Source organism: Bombina bombina, chromosome 6 (genome assembly GCF_027579735.1).
Source record: "Bombina bombina isolate aBomBom1 chromosome 6, aBomBom1.pri, whole genome shotgun sequence".
In the NCBI taxonomy this organism is placed as follows: domain Eukaryota; kingdom Metazoa; phylum Chordata; class Amphibia; order Anura; family Bombinatoridae; genus Bombina; species Bombina bombina.
This window is the reverse complement of record NC_069504.1, coordinates 433675236-433693068: the sequence shown is the minus strand read 5'-3', so window position 1 is coordinate 433693068 and position 17833 is coordinate 433675236. Positions and strand designations below refer to the sequence as shown.

Genomic DNA, 17833 nt, shown 5'->3' with positions numbered 1-17833 from the left:
TGCAGACGCATCTTCTTTTTTTGGATCTAAAATATGGGATTAAGTTGTGTCCGGTGTTGACTGGCCCTTTAAGGTTAAAAAGAACAATCTAATATAAAGTAGCAGTGTGTTAAACATGTTTATATGTTTTCTGGTTGTGTTTAAAGGAACATTAAACACTTTGAGATTATAATATAAAATGATAAATTGCATATATATAAAAAAGTTTGCAATATGCTTTCATTATTTATTTGTCCCCTTTTCTGTAAATCCATCATGAAATTGTGAGCTTTTCAGTTCCTGTTAGAAATAGAAGTGCAGAATAATGTAATATTCCACAGTCATTGGCTGCACACTCTCGTGACCTTTTATAACTGTCTCTAAATGGCCACAGCAGAGAAGGTAACCTAAGTTACAACATGGCAGCTCCCATTGTTTTATAGACACTAAGAGGCCTATCTATCAGACTCTTCAGACGCACCAGAAACACAAGTTATGGAGCAGCGGTCACAAAGACCGCTGCTCCATAACCCTGTCCGCCTGCTCTGAGAAGGCGGACAGGAATCGCCGGAATTCAACACGATCGAGTACGATCGGGTTGATTGACACCCCCCATTGCCGCGAGTCTGCAGGGGGTGGCGTTGCACCAACAGCTCTTGTGAGCTGCTGGTGCAATGCTGAATACGGAGAGCGTATTGCTCTCCGCATCATTATTATTATTATCGGTTATTTGTAGAGCGCCAACAGATTCCGCAGCGCATTCAGCGATGTCTTGCAGACCTGATCCGCATTGTTAAATTGGCCTCTTTAACTTATTTTATCAATATTTAAACAACTAATACAACGTTAAAAAATACATCTAAATATTATTCTCAGATTAATCTTTTCTTTGAATGCATCATTCTATCTAGCATTTATTTAGTGTTTAATGTCCCTTTAACCCCTTAACGACCATTGTCATACCCTGTATGACGCTGGTTGTTATGCCCTTTACGTCGCTGCAGTCCTGGGCTTCTCTCTGCTGTGATCTCGCTCAAAATAGCGAGATTGTGCTATTTCTGGATGCCCCACGAGTGGGGCACTACAGAAATAGATTTGCAGAGTTACCGATGCAGAGAGGGCCACTCTGTGGCCCTCTCTGCATCGGACAGCAGTGGTGCCGATCGTTGGTGGGTGGGATCGTAAAGGAGGGAGGCGGGTTGGTGGCCCATCGCTGGAGGAGGTGGAAGGAGGGCGGGACCGCTACACCATGCTACACAGATAAGGAGAAAAAAAAAGCCGGGAAGTGAGGAAGGGCAATAAGGGGGATCCTATGTGGGATCCATTGTGGGAAAGGGATCTGGGAGGGGGAGGGTAATGAGGGAGGGCAGCTACACTACAGAAAAATTGTTAATGGGTTTAAAAAAAAAATGCATAAATTGAGGCAAACTGGGTACTGGCAGACAGCTGCCAGTACCTAAGATGGTGGCACATAGGAAGAGGGGGGAGGGTTAGAGAGCTGTTTGGGGGGATCAGGGAGGTTGGGGTAAAAGGGGATTCTACACTGCAGAATTTAAATAAAGATATATATATATATATATATATATATATATATATATATTTATATATATTTATATATATACAGAAAAAAGAGTCTTGACGATGAAGCTCAAAGTTAAGTGGTCTTTATTGTGGTGTGCAGCAGCATTTAGCGGCCTTCTAATTACCAAAAAGCAATGCCAAAGCCATATATGTCTGCTATTTCTGAACAAAGGGGATCCTAGAGAAGCATTTACAACCATTTGTGCCATGATTGCACAAGCTGTTAGTAAATAATTTCAGTGAGAAACTTACAATTGTGAAAAAGTTAACAATTTATTTTATTTGATCGTATTTGGCAGGGAAATGGTGGCATGAAATATACCAAAAATGGGCCTAGATCAATACTTTGGGTTGTCTACTAAAAAGAAATATATAGTTTTGATAGGTAAATGTAAAAAAAGGCTCTATTTATGTTTAAAATGTAGTGATGTCATGTTGAGAGTCTATGAATCCTTACTGTTGGGAATTTATTACCAAAGACACCCTACACCAGAGCTTTTATACCCTCCTACTTCCCTGACCCTCCCAGTATTCTGTATAGCTAAGAATAGGAGGAATAAGTAAGAAATATACGGCTAGATTACGAGTCTTGCGTTATGAGTAAACAAGCAGAGTTAAGCCTCATAACGCTGCTTTTTTACTACAGCTGGTATTACGAGTCTTGCAGATTTAGGGGCACTGCACACTTTTTTGGCCGTACCGCAAATCAACTTCCATAGCGCCGGTATTACGTGCTTGTCCTGGGAGGCCAAAAAGTGAGTGGTATACCCTATACCGTCAAAATTCGTACCGCATTTTAAAGTCAGTAGTTATGAGTTTTACACTACAAAGTCGTAGCATAAAACTCATAACTAAAGTGCTAAAAAGTACACTCACACCCATAAACTACCTATTAACCCCTAAACCGAGGCCCTCCAGCATCGCAAACACTAAAATACAATTATTAACCCTAATCTGCCGCTCCCAACATCGCTGTCACTATAATAAACATATTAACCCCTAAACCGCCGCACTCCCGCCTCGCAAACATTAGTTAAATATTATTAACCCCTAATCTGCCGACCCTAACATTGCTGCCACCTACCTACATTTATTAACCCCTAATCTGCCGACCCCAACGTCGCTGCCACTATATTAAATGTATTAACCCCTAAATCTAAGTCTAACCCTAACACCCCCTATCTTAAATATAATTAAAATAAATCTAAATAAAACCTACTATCATTAACTAAATAATTCCTATTTAAAACTAAATACTTACCTGTAAAATAAACCCTAAGCTAGCTACAATATAACTAATAGTTACATTGTATCTATCTTAGGGTTCATTTTTATTTTACAGGCAAGTTTGTATTTATTTTAACTAGGTAGAATAGTTACTAAATAGTTATTAACTATTTAATAACTACCTAGCTAAAATAAATACAAATTGACCTGTAAAATAAAACCTAACCTGTCTTACACTAACACCTAACCTAACCCTACAATTAAATAAATTCCCTAAATTAAATACAATTAACTAAATTCAATAAAATTAGCTAAATTACAAAACAAAACACTAAATTACAGAAAATAAAAAACAAATTACAAGATCTTTAAACTAATTACACCTTATCTAGTAGCCCTATCAAAATAAAAAAAGTCACCCAAAATAATAAAAACCCTTAGCCTAAACTAAACTACCAATAGCCCTTAAAAGGGCCTTTTGCGGGGCGTTGCCCCAAAGAAATCAGATCTTTTACCTGTAAAAAAAATTACAAACAACCCCCCAACAGTAAAACCCACCACCCACACAACCAACCCCCCAAATTAAACCCTAACTAAAAAAACTAAGCTTCCATTGCCCTGAAAAGGGCATTTGGATGGGCATTGCCCTTAAAAGGACATTTAGATCTATTGCAGCCCAAACCCCTAATCTAAAAATAAAACCCAACCAATACACCCTTAAAAAATCCTAACACTAACCCCCGAAGATTCACTTATAGTTTTGAAGAGCCGACATCCATTCTCAACGAAGCCGGAAGAAGTCTTCATCCAAGCGGCAAGATGTCCTCTATGAAGCCGGCAGAAGTGGTCCTCCAGACGGGCAAATTACGTCATCCAAGATGGCGTCCCTTAGATTCCGATTGGCTGATAGAATTCTATCAGCCAATCGGAATTAAGGTTGAAAAAAATCCTATTGGCTGATACAAACAGCCAATAGGATTGAACTTCAATCCTTTTGGCTGATCCAATCAGCCAATAGGATTGAGCTTGCATTCTTTCGGCTGATTGGAACAGCTTTTAAGGGCTATTGGTAGTTTAGTTTAGGCTAGGGGTTTTTATTATTTTGGGTGGGCTTTTTTTAATTTTATAGGGCTATTAGATTAGGTGTAATTAGTTTAAAGATCTTGTAATTTGTTTTTTATTTTCTGTAATTTAGTAGGTATTTTTTTGTAATTTAGCTAATTTTATTGAATTTAGTTAATTGTATTTAATTTAGGGAATTTATTTAATTGTAGGGTTAGATTAGTTGTTAGTGTAAGACAGCTTAGGTTTTAATAAACAGGGCAATTTGTATTTATTTTAACTAGGTAGTTATTAAATAGTTAATAACTATTAAGTAACTATTCTACCTAGTTAAAATAAATACAAACTTGCCTGTAAAATAAAAAATAAACCCTAAGCTAGATACAATGTAACTATTAGTTATATTGTAGCTAGCTTAGGGTTTATTTTATAGGTAAGTATTTAGTTTTAAATAGGTATTTAGGTAATGATAGTAAGCTTTATTTAGATTTATTTAAATTATATTTAAGTTAGGGGGTGACAGACTTAGGTTTAGGGGTTAATAAATTTAATATAGTGGCGGCGATGTCCGGAGCGAAAGATTAGGGGTTAATAAGTGTAAGATTAGGGGTGTTTAGACTCGGGGTTCATGTTAGGGTGTTAGGTGTAAACATAAAATGTGTTTCCCAATAGGAATCAATGGGGCTGCGTTACTGAGCTTTACGCTGCTTTATTGCAGGTGTTAGACTTTTTCTCAGCCGGCTCTCCCAATTTATGTCTAGGGGGAAATCGTGCACGAGCACGTACAACCAGCTCACCGCTGACTTAAGCAGCGCTGGTATTGGAGTGTGGTACGGAGCACAATTTTGCTCTACGCTCACTTCTTGCCTTTTAATGCAGGGTTTGTAAAAACCTGTAATAACAGCACTGTAGGAAAGTGAGCGGTGGAAATAACGTGCAAGTTAGTACTGCACCCCTCATAACGCAAAACTCATAATCTGGCCGATAGTAGGGTAAAAAGGTGCAAACTAGAACTGCTGCCAGTGGGTGGATTTGTGGACTCTCACCACTAAGAAAGAAAGGAATTTTTCAGGGAATAATAAATTATGTTTTCTTTCTTATTGTAGTGAGAGTCCACAATTCATTACTGTTGAGAACTTATACCCAAGCTGTGGAGTCCAAAAAAATGGGTGGGACAAAAAATGAGAAGGAAAGGCAAGAACCTATTTATCAGAAACTACAGCCTTCCAAAAGCTGACTCCGTTGAGGCAAACACATCGTAATGATAACAATTAGTCAAAGTATGCAGAAAAGACCAATTTGCAGTCTTGCAAATTTGTTCCACTGAAACCTTATTCTTGAAAGCCCAGGAAGTAAAAAACTGGACCAAGGTTTCTTTGCAGAGTCAGAAAAACCTCTTTGAGAAAGAACCAAGCATTCGATCACCAAGCAGTCAAACTGAGAGGTTTTGATAAAAGAATGGACCTTGATAAAGCAGATCTGGATGTTGAGGAAGACGTCACAGAAGAGAGCTGGACATGTCAGAGCTATTAATTATACAGAAATTTGATCTTGCTTGGTCCGAGCAATTACCCTTGCTAGAAGCACAATTGGTCGAAAAAGGTAAAATTGATGGCAAGACCAAGGAACTGCTTGATCGTCTATCAACTCAGACTGAAGATCTCTCGATTTTGACCTGTATCTGGGGAGTTTGTGGTTCAGACGAGATGCCATTAGGTTTATCTCTGGGAGGCTGATCGAACATCTTCTGGTTGAGAGACCATTCATCCTGAGTGTAAGGTCTGACGACTCAGATTATCCACTTCCCAGTTGTTGACCCCAGGAATGTGAATGGTTGAAATGATACACAGGTGAAACTCTGCCCAATTCAGGGTATTAGTAACCTCTTTAATCTCTAGAGCACTGTGGGTACCACCTTGATGATTGATATAGGCTACTGCCATGACAATGACTGACAGTGAATGAAAGGAATCAAACCAAGAAGAGACCAAGCCTGAAGTGCCCTGAAAATCACAAGACATTTATTGGTAGCCTTGCCTTGTAAGGCGACCAAACTCCCTAAAACTTTTGAGAACACCAGACCACCCCCCAACCTGACATCCTTATTTCTCATGATGGACACCGGAAAACCACCCCTTGAGATATCAACATACAGGATATCTACCAAGACAGAGATTGAGTTTCTATTAAGTCTAAATGAATTAACTGGGACAGGTTGGTGTGATTTTCATTCAACTGCCTTAGCATTCATATATAGTTATAGTAGACGCAAATTAAACCATGCAAATGGAATGGCATCTGATGCTGCTACCACCAGACCCACTACTTCCATGCACTGAGCAAGGATAGCGTGAGATAGTGACTGGAGATTCCCGCAAGCAGATTGCAGTTTAAGCTTGTGTTGATCTGTCAAAAAACAGCCTCATGGAGACTGAATTTATGATTACCCCCAGAAAGGAAACCCTTGTAATACTAAGGTTCTTATGCCTCTATATAGATCACTAGTTAGGCTACATCTTGACTATTGTGTACAGTTGTGGAGGCCATATCTCCAGAAGACTATAAATAAAAACATTTTTACTGTCAGGATAGAGCAATGGGCATGATGATGGTAAATACAGTATGGATTACTACTTTGAACATCTAAATCTATTGGAAAACAAACTACAGCACCTGCTCATAATTATAGCAGCTGTATGACATATGGTTTTTGAAAGATTTTCAATATTCTGAAATGTTTAGATATTTTCAATTAATAATCCCAAATGATTATGCTGTTTTAAAATATAAAATAATGCACTGCAGCAAGATAGAAACTAAAAGAATGTTGTTTTTATTGGAAAATATGCAGTTTTAATCACTATTTACAAAATATTTCTATTGGTGTCAGATACGAAAATGTAAATTGCACACAAACTCTCGTATTAAACATTAAAACAAAGATATTGAGCGGATGAAAAACAACAAACAAAAAACGTTATACAAATAAACAATTTCATGTGCTTACCCTTCCAGATATTTTTCCTGTATCATTAAGACTAAATTGCATTTTTTCTGAAGCCTTTATATTGTGGTTTTGCATTGTTTTCTTGGCAAGGAATATATTATGTGCTAAGATTGTTTGTCTTGTGAAACCAACTTTGTTGTATTTATATCCCAGAATGCACTGCTCTGTGATGTACTGAGAACATTTTAATCAAAATAGAGCTTTTAGACCAGTTCAACTTTTGCATTTGGATACACAGCAACAACATCATATCCCTCTGGGGGCTTGACTCTCTCCATGGCATGAGTTTCACAATATAGCTGTTCTTCAATGAAGAAATATCCTCTTTGCTTCAAATTGAGGCCACAATCATCGCACATAAAACATTCAGGATGGTAGAGTTTGTCTCGAGCCTTTACTATCGTGCCACTGTGAGATGAAGAAGAAATGTATAACATTGTTTCATTAGTAACAGATTAATATAATAATCACATAAGGAAATATCTATTTAAATGATTGCTATAATTAAAAAAATGACTTAAAACTACAATATTTTCTTACAATTATATGATGCAGACATTTTTAATGTGTTGTCTTAAAAAGAAGAAAAACAAATAATATATTGTTCACCTCATGATAAAGAGTATTACATATAATAGGGATAGGAACTAAATGTTGTGCTTCTTGGTCCATGTTAGTTATATTTATTTAAAAAAAAAATGAATGAATGATAGGATTACTTTATTAAATTATTGGTGCCTATTACATGCCCTTGGAAACAGCTGTGGTGCATGTGGAGTAGATGACTGGTATTACACAGGTGGGTATGGACTGGACATGTGCACAAACAACTCTACTCTAATTGGCCACAGCAGAGAATAAAATTCCAACATGGCAGCTTCCATTGTTTTATAGACACTAAAACTTTACACTTATTTTGTGAAACTTATTGAGTGAAACTTAAAAATATACTTCTACTTGTTATTCTCAGACTAATCTTTTCTTTGACTGCATCATTCTATCAAGCATTTATTTAGTGTTTAATGTCCTTTTAAGTAAAAAGGAAAAAAAAATTCCTAATTAGTGAGTCCATTATTCACCAATATTTTAACTTAGATTTGGTTTTTGAGTTCTATGAAAACCCTGTCAAACCCCTGAAAAAGCACAAGAGAAATCTTTTATTTATAGTTTTTTTTCACAATTATCTAATCTGAATGTGAAAAACAGATAATCTGCATCTTTATACAAAATGAAAGGAACAGTAAACTCATTTTTTATAAGCCGTCTTACATTACAGAATTTGTCTATTCAAGCAATGCCAAAAAGATATGAATTATTTGTTATCCTGTTTATCTATACCATGGTGGGAACCTGTATCCCGGCCACCCATGCAGCTGCAGTCAAGCTACAGTTTTACTACTATTAACACCACTGCTTGAGCCAAGACCCGGAGCATGATCAATTATTACTGCCACTGTACGGCTAAATTACACAAAAACCTTCCATGAATGGGCAGCCAAGTATACTGGTAAACAGAAAACCACCGGAGTAGGCAGGGGATAACAATCAATTTAGATCTGTGGAGATAGACTGACAAAAGGAAATACTCTTATATGTGTAAGATAGCTTAAAGTGAAAGTCAATCCTAGCGTTTGTGAAACGCTAGGATTGACCATTGGAACAAATAAAGGGGACTTTCATTCATGAAGTAAAAAATACTTCATGCTGAAAGCTCCTTTATTTGTTTCAAGCTCAGGCAGCCCATTGCAGAACGCTGTTTTGCTTGAGCGGTGACGTTTTTACCTCTTAGCCAATAGCCATGTGAGAAATTCATCTTAGCGACGGATTTACCGCACGCTATTTGCTAAGAAGTGGAAACGTCACCTCTTAGCAAAACAGTGTTCTGCTGTGGGCTGCCTTAACAGCTCAGTGTGCCAACGCTTGAAATAAATAAAAGAGCTTTCTGCATAAAGAATTTTTATACTTCATGAATGAAAATCCCCTATATTTGTTCCGATGGTCAATCCTAGCGTTTCACAAACGCTAGGGTTGACTTTCACTTTAAAGGGACAGTAAACATCACTTGATTTTGTGTAGAAAAAATAGCTTGTCCCATACTCCCTAGAAAGGTAAAAAGCAAATTGTGTAATCTAGTGGTCCAGCCTAAACCAACTTTTGATTTGCAGTATTCTAAAAAAACAAAATGTATGCTTACCTGATAAATTTCTTTCTTTTGCGATGTACAGAGTCCATGGTTTCATCCTTACTTGTGGGATATTATCCTTCCTAACAGGAAGTGGCAAAGAGAGCACCACAGCAGAGCTGTCTATATAGCTCCCCCCTTAACTCCACCCCCCCCAGTCATTCGACCGAAGGCCAAGGAAGAAAATGGAGAAACTTTAAGGTGCAGAGGTGACTGACGTTTTCAATAAAAATACTATCTGTCTTGAATAGACAGGGCGGGACGTGGACTCGGTACATCGCAAAAGAAAGAAATTTATCAGGTAAGCATAAATTTTGTTTTCTTTTGCAAGATGTACCGAGTCCACGGTTTCATCCTTACTTGTGGGATACCAATACCAAAGCTTCAGGACACGGATGAAGGGAGGGACAAGACAGGAACCTAAACGGAAGGCACCACTGCTTGCAAAACCTTTCTCCCAAAAATAGCCTCCAAAGAAGCAAAAGTATCAAATTTGGAAAATTTGGAAAAGGTATGAAGCGAAGACCAAGTCGCAGCCTTACAAATTTGTTCAACAGAAGCATCATTTTTAAAAGCCCATGTGGAAGCTACCGCTCTAGTAGAGTGAGCTGTAATCCTTTCAGGAGGCTGCTGTCCAGTAGTCTCATAAGCCAAATGGATGATGCTTTTCAGCCAAAAGGAAAGAGAGGTAGCCGTAGCCTTTTGACCCCTACGCTTTCCAGAATAGACAACAAACAACGAAGATGTTTGACGAAAATCTCTGTGTTGCCTGCAAATAAAACTTCAAAGCACGAACTACGTCCAAGTTGTGCAACAGACGTTCCTTCTGAGAAGAAGGACTAGGACACAGAGAAGGAGCAACTATTTCCTGATTGATATTCCTGTTAGTAACAACCTTAGGAAGGAACCCAGGTTTGGTTCGCAAAACCACCTTATCAGCATGAAAAACAAGATAAGGCGAGTCACATTGTAATGCAGACAGTTCAGAAACTCTTCGAGCTGAAGAGATAGCAACTAGGAACAGAACTTTCCAAGATAGAAGCTTAATATCTATGGAATGCATGGGTTCAAACAGAACCCCCGGAGCACTTTAAGAACTAAATTTAGACTCCATGGCGTAGCAACAGGTTTAAACACAGGCTTGATTCTAACTAAAGCCTGACAAAAAGCCAGAACGTCTGGAACATCTGCCAGACGCTTGTGCAATAGAATAGACAAAGCAGATATCTGTCCTTTTAAGGAACTAGCTGACAATCCTTTCTCCAATCCCTCTTGAAGAAAGGACAAAATCCTAGGAATCCTGATCTTACTCCATGAGTAGCCTTTGGATTCGCACCAAAAAAGATATTTACGCCATATCATATGATAAATTTTCCTGGTGACAGGCTTTTGAGCCTGAATCAAGGTATCTATGACCGACTCAGAGAAACCCCGCTTTGATAAAATCAAGCGTTCAATCTCCAAGCAGTCAGTTGCAGAGACATTAGATTTGGATGCTTGAACGGACCTTGAATCAGAAGGTCCTGTCTTAGTGGCAGAGTCCATGGTGGCAGAGATGACATGTCCACCAGATCTGCATACCAAGTCCTGCGTGGCCACGCAGGAGCTATCAAAATCACCAAAGCTCTCTCCTGTTTGATTCTGGCAATCAGATGTGGAAGGAGAGGGAAAGGTGGAAACACATAAGCCAGGTTGAACGACCAGGGTACTGCTAGAGCATCTATCAGTACTGCCTGAGGATCCCTGGACATGGATCTGTAACAAGGAAGTTTGGCGTTCTGACGAGACGCCATCAGATCCAATTCTGCTGCGCCCCATAGCTGAACCAGTTGAGCAAACACCTCTGGATGGAGCTCCCACTCCCCCAGATGAAAAGTCTGATGACTTAGAAAATCTGCCTCCCAGTTCTCTACCCCTGGTATATAGATCGCTGATAGATGGCAAGAGTGAGTCTCTGCCCATCGGATTATCCTGGAAACTTCTATCATCGCTAAGGAACTCCTTGTTCCCCCCTGATGATTGATATAAATTACAGTCGTGATGTTGTCCGACTGAAATCTGATGAATCTGGCCGAAGCCAGCTGAGGCCATGCCTGAAGAGCATTGAATATCGCTCTTAATTCCAGAATATTTATCGGTAGGAGGGCCTCCTCCTGAGTCCACAATCCCTGTGCATTCAGGGAATTCCATACTGCACCCCAGCCCAGTAGGCTGGCGTCCGTCGTCAATATATCCCACGCTGGTCTGCGGAAACGCATTCCCCGGGACAGGTGATCCTGTGACAACCACCAAAGAAGAGAGTCTCTGGTCTCTAGATCCAGATTTATATGAGGAGATAAATCTGCATAATCCCCATTCCACTGTCTGAGCATGCATAGTTGCAGTGGTCTGAGATGTAAGCGTGCATATGGAACTACGTCCATTGCCGCTACCATTAAACCGATTACCTCCATGCACTGAGCCACTGACGGCCGAGGAATGGAATGAAGACCTCAGCAGGTGGTTAAAAGTTTTGATTTCCTGACTTCCGTCAGAAATATTTTCATTTCTACCGAGTCTATCAGAGTCCCTAGAAATGAAACTCTTGTGAGAGGGGAAAGAGAACTCTTTTTGATGTTCACCTTCCACCCATGAGATCTTAGAAAGGCCAACACTTAGTCCATGTGAGACTTGGCTAGTTGGAAAGTCGACGCTTGAATTAGGATGTCGCCTAGATAAGGCGCCCCTGCTATGCCCCGCGGCCTTAGGACCGCCAGAAGGGACCCTAGCACCTTTGTGAAGATTCTTGGCGCCGTGGCCAACCCGAAGGGAAGAGCCACAAACTGGTAATGCTTGTCCAGAAAGGCAAACCTGAGGAACTGGTGATGATCTTTGTGGATAGGAATGTGTAGATACGCATCCTTTAAGTCCACGGTGGTCATATATTGACCCTCCTGGATCATTGGTAAAATAGTCTGAATGGTCTCCATCTTGAAGGATGGAACTCTTAGGAATTGGTTTAGGATCTTGAGATCTAGAATTGGTCTGAAGGTTCCCTCTTTTTTGGGAACCACAAACAGATTGGAGTAGAACCCTTGACCCTGTTCTGCTTTCGGAACTGGGCAGATCACTCCCATGGTAAAAATGTCTTCTACACAGTGTAAGAACGCCTCTCTTTTTGTCTGGCTTACAAACAATTGAGAAAGATGGAATCTCCCCCTTGGAGGAGAATCTTTGAAATCTAGAAGATACCCCTGGGTTACAATTTCTACGGCCCAGGAGTCCTGAACGTCTCTTACCCAGGCCTGAGCAAAGAGAGAGAGTCTGTCCCCTACTAGATCCGGTCCTGGATCGGGGGCTACCCCTTCATGCTGACTTAGTGGCAGCAGCAGGCTTCTTGGCCTGCTTATCCTTTTTCCAAGCCTGGTTAGGTTTCCAGACTGGCCTGGATTGAGCAAAGTTCCCCTCTTGCTTTGTAGCAGGGGAAGAGGAAGCGGGACCACCTTTGAAGTTTCGAAAGGAATGAAAATGATTTTGTTTGGTTCTCATCTTATTTGATTTATCCTGAGGGAGGGCATGACCCTTCCCTCCAGTGATATCTGAAATGATCTCTTTCAATGCAGGTCCGAAAAGGGTCTTACCTTTGGAAGGAATGGTCAAAAGCTTAGATTTTGATGACACATCAGCAGACCAGGACTTAAGCCATAATGCTCTATGCGCTAAAATGGCAAAACCTGAATTCTTAGCCGCTAATTTAGCCAGATGAAAAGCGGCGTCTGCAATGAAAGAATTAGCTAGCTTAAGAGCCCTAATTCTGTCCAGAATATGATCTAATGGGGTCTCCACCTGAAGAGCCTCTTCCAGAGCCTCAAACCAAAAGGCAGCTGCAGTGGTTACAGGAACAATGCACGCTATAGGCTGGAGAAGAAAACCCTGATGAACAAAAATTTTCTTTAGGAGACCCTCTAATTTTTTATCCATAGGATCTTTGAAAGCAATTTTCCTCAATAGGTATAGTTGTACGCTTAGCCAGAGTAGAAATAAATCCCTCCACCTTAGGGACCGTCTGCCACGAGTCCCGCATGGTGTCAGATATGGGAAACATTTTCTTAAAAACAGCAGGAGGAACGAACGGAATACCTGGTCTGTCCTACTCCTTAGTAACAATGTCCGAAATCCTCTTAGGAACCGGAAAAACATCAGTGTAAACAGGAACCTCCAAATATTTGTCCATTTTACACAATTTCTCTGGAACTACAATAGGGTCACAATCATCCAGAGTCACTAAAACCTCCCTGAGCAATAAGGTGTTCCAGCTTAAATTTAAATGTCGTCATATCTGAATCTGTCTGAGGGAACATCTTTCCTGAATCAGAAATCTCTCCCTCAGATAGCAAATCCCTCATCCCTACCTCAGAACATTGTGAGGGAATATCGGATATGGCTACTAAAGCGTCAGAAGGCTCAGCATTTGTTCTTAACCCAGAGCTACTGCGCTTCCCTTGCAACCCTGGCAGTTTAGATAAAACCTCTGTGAGGGTAGTATTTATAACTGAGGCCATATCTTGCAAGGTGAAAGAATTAGACGCACTAGAGGTACTTGGCGTCGCTTCTGCTGGCGTTAGTGGTTGTGACACTTGGGGAGAAGTAGATGGCAAAACCTGATTTCCTTCTGTCTGAGAATAATCCAGTGCCAAACTCTTATAAGTCAAAATATGCTGTTTGCAATTTATAGACATATCAGTACAAGTGGGACACATTCTAAGAGGGGGTTCCACAATGGCTTCTAAACAAATTGAGCAATGAGTTTCCTCAATGTCAGACATGTTGAACAGGCTAGTAATATGACAAGCAAGCTTGGAAAACACTTTATTTAATGAAAAAAACACAATTTTCAAAAACGGTACTGTGCCTTTAAGAGAAAAAAAGGCATACACAAACTGCAAAACTGCTTTAAATTACCTCAAATTTTCCGAAATTTTTACAGTATACTCAATAAGCTTTAGTAAGATTGCACCACAAGTAATAACGCAATAAACCCCCAAATGTGAAAACCGGATTGACAAGTGTCCAAAACCGGTAAAAAACCCTGTCAGCACCTTGCCACAGCTCTGCTGTGGCGCCTACCTGCCCTTAGGGATCGATAATGTGGGGATAAAGCTTCGATTAGGCCCCAGATGTGTACCAGGATCTCCGGTGTTGAAGCTTGCTGCTTGTCTACAGAAACTAAATGCGCAAAATAGGCCCCGCCCATCTCACTCGATGTTGCTAGGGCCTATACAAAAATCTACCAAACGTTTTTTAAGCCATGTGGGTTATAAAAAACCCCAAACAAGCCAAGTGTACCCTCAAAACAGTTGTCCCTTAAGAAATCTAAACAGTACTCCCAGAACACACAAACGTTTGCCTTATATATCATATACAAACTGAGTGCCCATAAGTTTAGCCCTTAATGCAAGCTAGTAATGCCCTTATAAAACTTGGATTACTGCTTACCCTTCCCCTAATGGGGATACTGTCAGCCTTTCTGAGTTATCACAGTCTCTGCAGAAAATATGACTGAACATACCTCATTGCTGTATAGCAAGAAACCGTTCCTCACACTGAAGTTTTTCTGTACTCCTCAGCTTCTGTGGGAACAGCAGTGGACCTTAGTTACAAATGCTAAGATCATCATCCTCTAGGCAGAAATCTTCATCTATCTCCTGCCTGAGAGTAAATAGTACACACCAGTACCATTTAAAAATAACAAACTCTTGCTTGAAGAAAAATAAAAACTAATACTTTATCACCTCTTTCACTTTACCCTTCCTGCTTAGAGTCGGCAAAGAGAATTGACTGGGGGTGGAGTTAAGGGGGGAGCTATATAGACAGCTCTGCTGTGGGTGCTCTCTTTGCCACTTCCTGTTAGGAAGGATAATATCCCACAAGTAAGGATGAAACCGTGGACTCGGTATATCTTGCAAAAGAAATAAAACTTACCTTACAGAATTTGTTTTGACTTCTATATGAACTGTGGGAGAAGTCAAATTTTCTTTATTTAAAAAAACAAATCAAAAGGAGTTTAATGTCCCTTTAAAAAAAATACTTCCAGTATCACTTTGAGCTCAGTCTTCTAATATAATATAAAAGTACAATTGCATTTTCTTTTTATTGTGCATTTGCAGATTATGCTATTCTACTTAAATTGGTCCTTTAACTACTTTAAATGGCATCTCTTCAACTGGATTGGAATAGCACAAAAACAAGTAAATACAAGATGAATACAAAATTTCCATACAGCAAACTACTGTATAGTGTATTGGTGTATTAGTATTTTGATATTAGTGTATTGCTTAACATTAGTTTTTTTATATTGTCTTTACCTCAGTATAAAGCATCAAGCACAGAAAATGTTATGGTAGGTTTTGTTCTTTAATTAACCTGTTCTATTCTTAAAGGGACACTAAACGCATTTTTTTTTCTTTCATGATTCAGATAGAACATGCAATTTTAAGCAACTTTCTAATTTACTACTATTATCAATTTTTCTTCGTTCTCTTGCTATCTATTTAAAAAGCAGGATTGTGATGCATAGGAGCCAGCCCATTTTTGGTTGAGAACCTGGGTTATGCTTGCTTATTGGTGGGTAAATGCCAGCCTCCAATAAGCAAGTGCTATCCATGGTGTTGAACCTAAAATGGGCTGTTTGCTAAGATTTACATGCATGATTTTCAAATAAAGATAGCAAGAGAACAAAGAAAAATTGATAATAGGAGTAAATTAGAAAGTTGCTTAAAATTGCATGCTCTCTGGGGTGCACTGGAAAATTGGCTGGTATCAGTAAAAAATGGACATATGTCCATTTCCACATGTTATCAAACTCTTACTTCTTATAAAGGCCCCAGCAATTTAACAAAAACATTTTCAAAATGGGCAGCACTATTAGTCAAGTTAAAAAGACCTTTATTAGTTTCTTACAGGGTCCATCACATCAACCAACAACGTTTCAAACCTATTCCAGGTTCTTAATTAAGAACCTGGAATAGGTTTGAAACGTTGTTGGTTGATGTGATGGACCCTGTAAGAAACTAATAAAGGTCTTTTTAACTTGACTGGAGGCTGGAAAACTACTTTATTTTGAATACATATTGGGGTTTGGCTAACCCTTTCCTGTGCCCCAGAAAGGAAAAGAGAGGTGCTGTCTTTCACCATTTTCATACAGCACTATTAGTACCAGAACCATTAGAAATTTTTAATATACAAAAATCTATTATGGAAGTCATCATGCAAAGCACTCTCTCTTCTACATGGAGGGAGTCTCATATTAAATTACTACACATGACATATTTTACGCCGGAAAAGGGGTTTAAATGTGGAAACTCTGATTTCTACAAATGTCCAAAATGTTCACTTGTGTCGGCTAACCTCAAACATATGTTATGGGACTGTCCAAAGATTAGACATATTTGGTATAAACTACAATACTGGTTGAGTAAAAGGCTAAAGATAAAGTCTAGGGTGCTTATGTGCAAAGGCAGTATTTTTTGAGATTGGAGGAGAAAAGCTACCTCTGCCAAGAAATGTTTTTTTTCATTATAGCTATTTTAGCTACTAGATATTTAATTTTCAAAAAATGGAAAGAAGATGCAGTTCCCAGCATAACAGAGATCATAAATTGTATTAAAAAACAATGTATATTGGAACAACATGACACAGATATACATGATGATAGATGATAGAGCTGTAAGTAATTTTTTTGCAAAATGGGCATTATTTATAAAATCTTTCCCAAATAATGAGATTGATCACTTAATATACCCATTTAGGCATTCTAACCAGGTTTTACTAGCTCTATGGTAATGAGTTCTTCCCCCTTCTCCCGTTTTTTTTTTCTTATTATTTTTCTCTCTTTCCCTACCTCCGAGCCCTCCGCTCGTCTAAAAATAAATTACAGGCGAAATATACAGTATAACAAGGGAATTCTTCCCTTTTTTTTTTTTTTTTTTTTTTGGATAAACTGTTATATAGTATTGGTTATTGAATGGATAAAATAGAGGTACAGAAAATGTACCTAATCATTCTCTGTTAAGTCAGCTATGCAAAATGGTTCAGGGCTGGTCCCAGATGAGGATCAGCAAATATAGAATGTATGTTAAGGATGTCTCCTCTTCTGATGTTAAGAAGATGGTTTAGTATTTATTTTGTTGTGAAGACTAAATAGGTCTATCTTTTCATAGATTGGGGCCCATTTATCAAGCTCCGTACGGAGCTTGTGGGCCCGTGTTTCTGGTGAGTCTTCAGACTCACCAGAAACACAAGTTATGAAGTAGCGGTCTAAAGACCGCTGCTCCATAACCCTGTCTGCCTGCTCTGAGCAGGTGGACAGGAATCGCCGGAAATCAACCCGATCGAGTACGATCGGGTTGATTGACAACTCCTTGCTGGCGGCCCGTTGGCCGCGAGTCAGCAGGGGGCGGCGTTGCACCTGCAGCTCTTGTGAGCTGCTGGTGCAATGTTAAATGTGGAGAGCGTATTGCTCTCCGCATTCAGCGAGGTCTTGCGGACCTGATCCGCACTGTCGGATCAGGTCCGCAAGACCAATGATAAATAGGCCCCATTGAATGTTCTCTGTTATATTTTATAAAATCAATAAAAAATGATATATAAAAAATAAATAAATTGCATGCTCTATCTGAATCATGAAAGAAAAAAATTGGGTTCAGTGTCCCTTTAATTCAAAAACATTACCTATGACCTATCAAGCTTGCTTAATTAGTGGTAAAATTGTGACCCTGGCATATTGACACATATTCCAAGTATGTTTTTAAAGTCAT

The 17833-nt window shown here is 39.3% G+C and overlaps 1 protein-coding gene across 1 annotated transcript in view; it reads right to left on the bottom strand.

Annotated features, from left to right (window-relative positions):
- Nucleotides 1-6666: 6666 nt before the first annotated feature.
- The window catches only part of PDLIM4 (PDZ and LIM domain 4), a 294388-nt gene continuing 283221 nt past the window's right edge, over nt 6667-17833 (bottom strand). Inside the window, exon 7 of the mRNA XM_053717189.1 lies at nt 6667-7264. Within this exon, the coding sequence (XP_053573164.1) occupies nt 7060-7264 (205 nt within the window). The 3' untranslated portion in view covers nt 6667-7059. The remainder of the gene's footprint in view (nt 7265-17833) is intronic.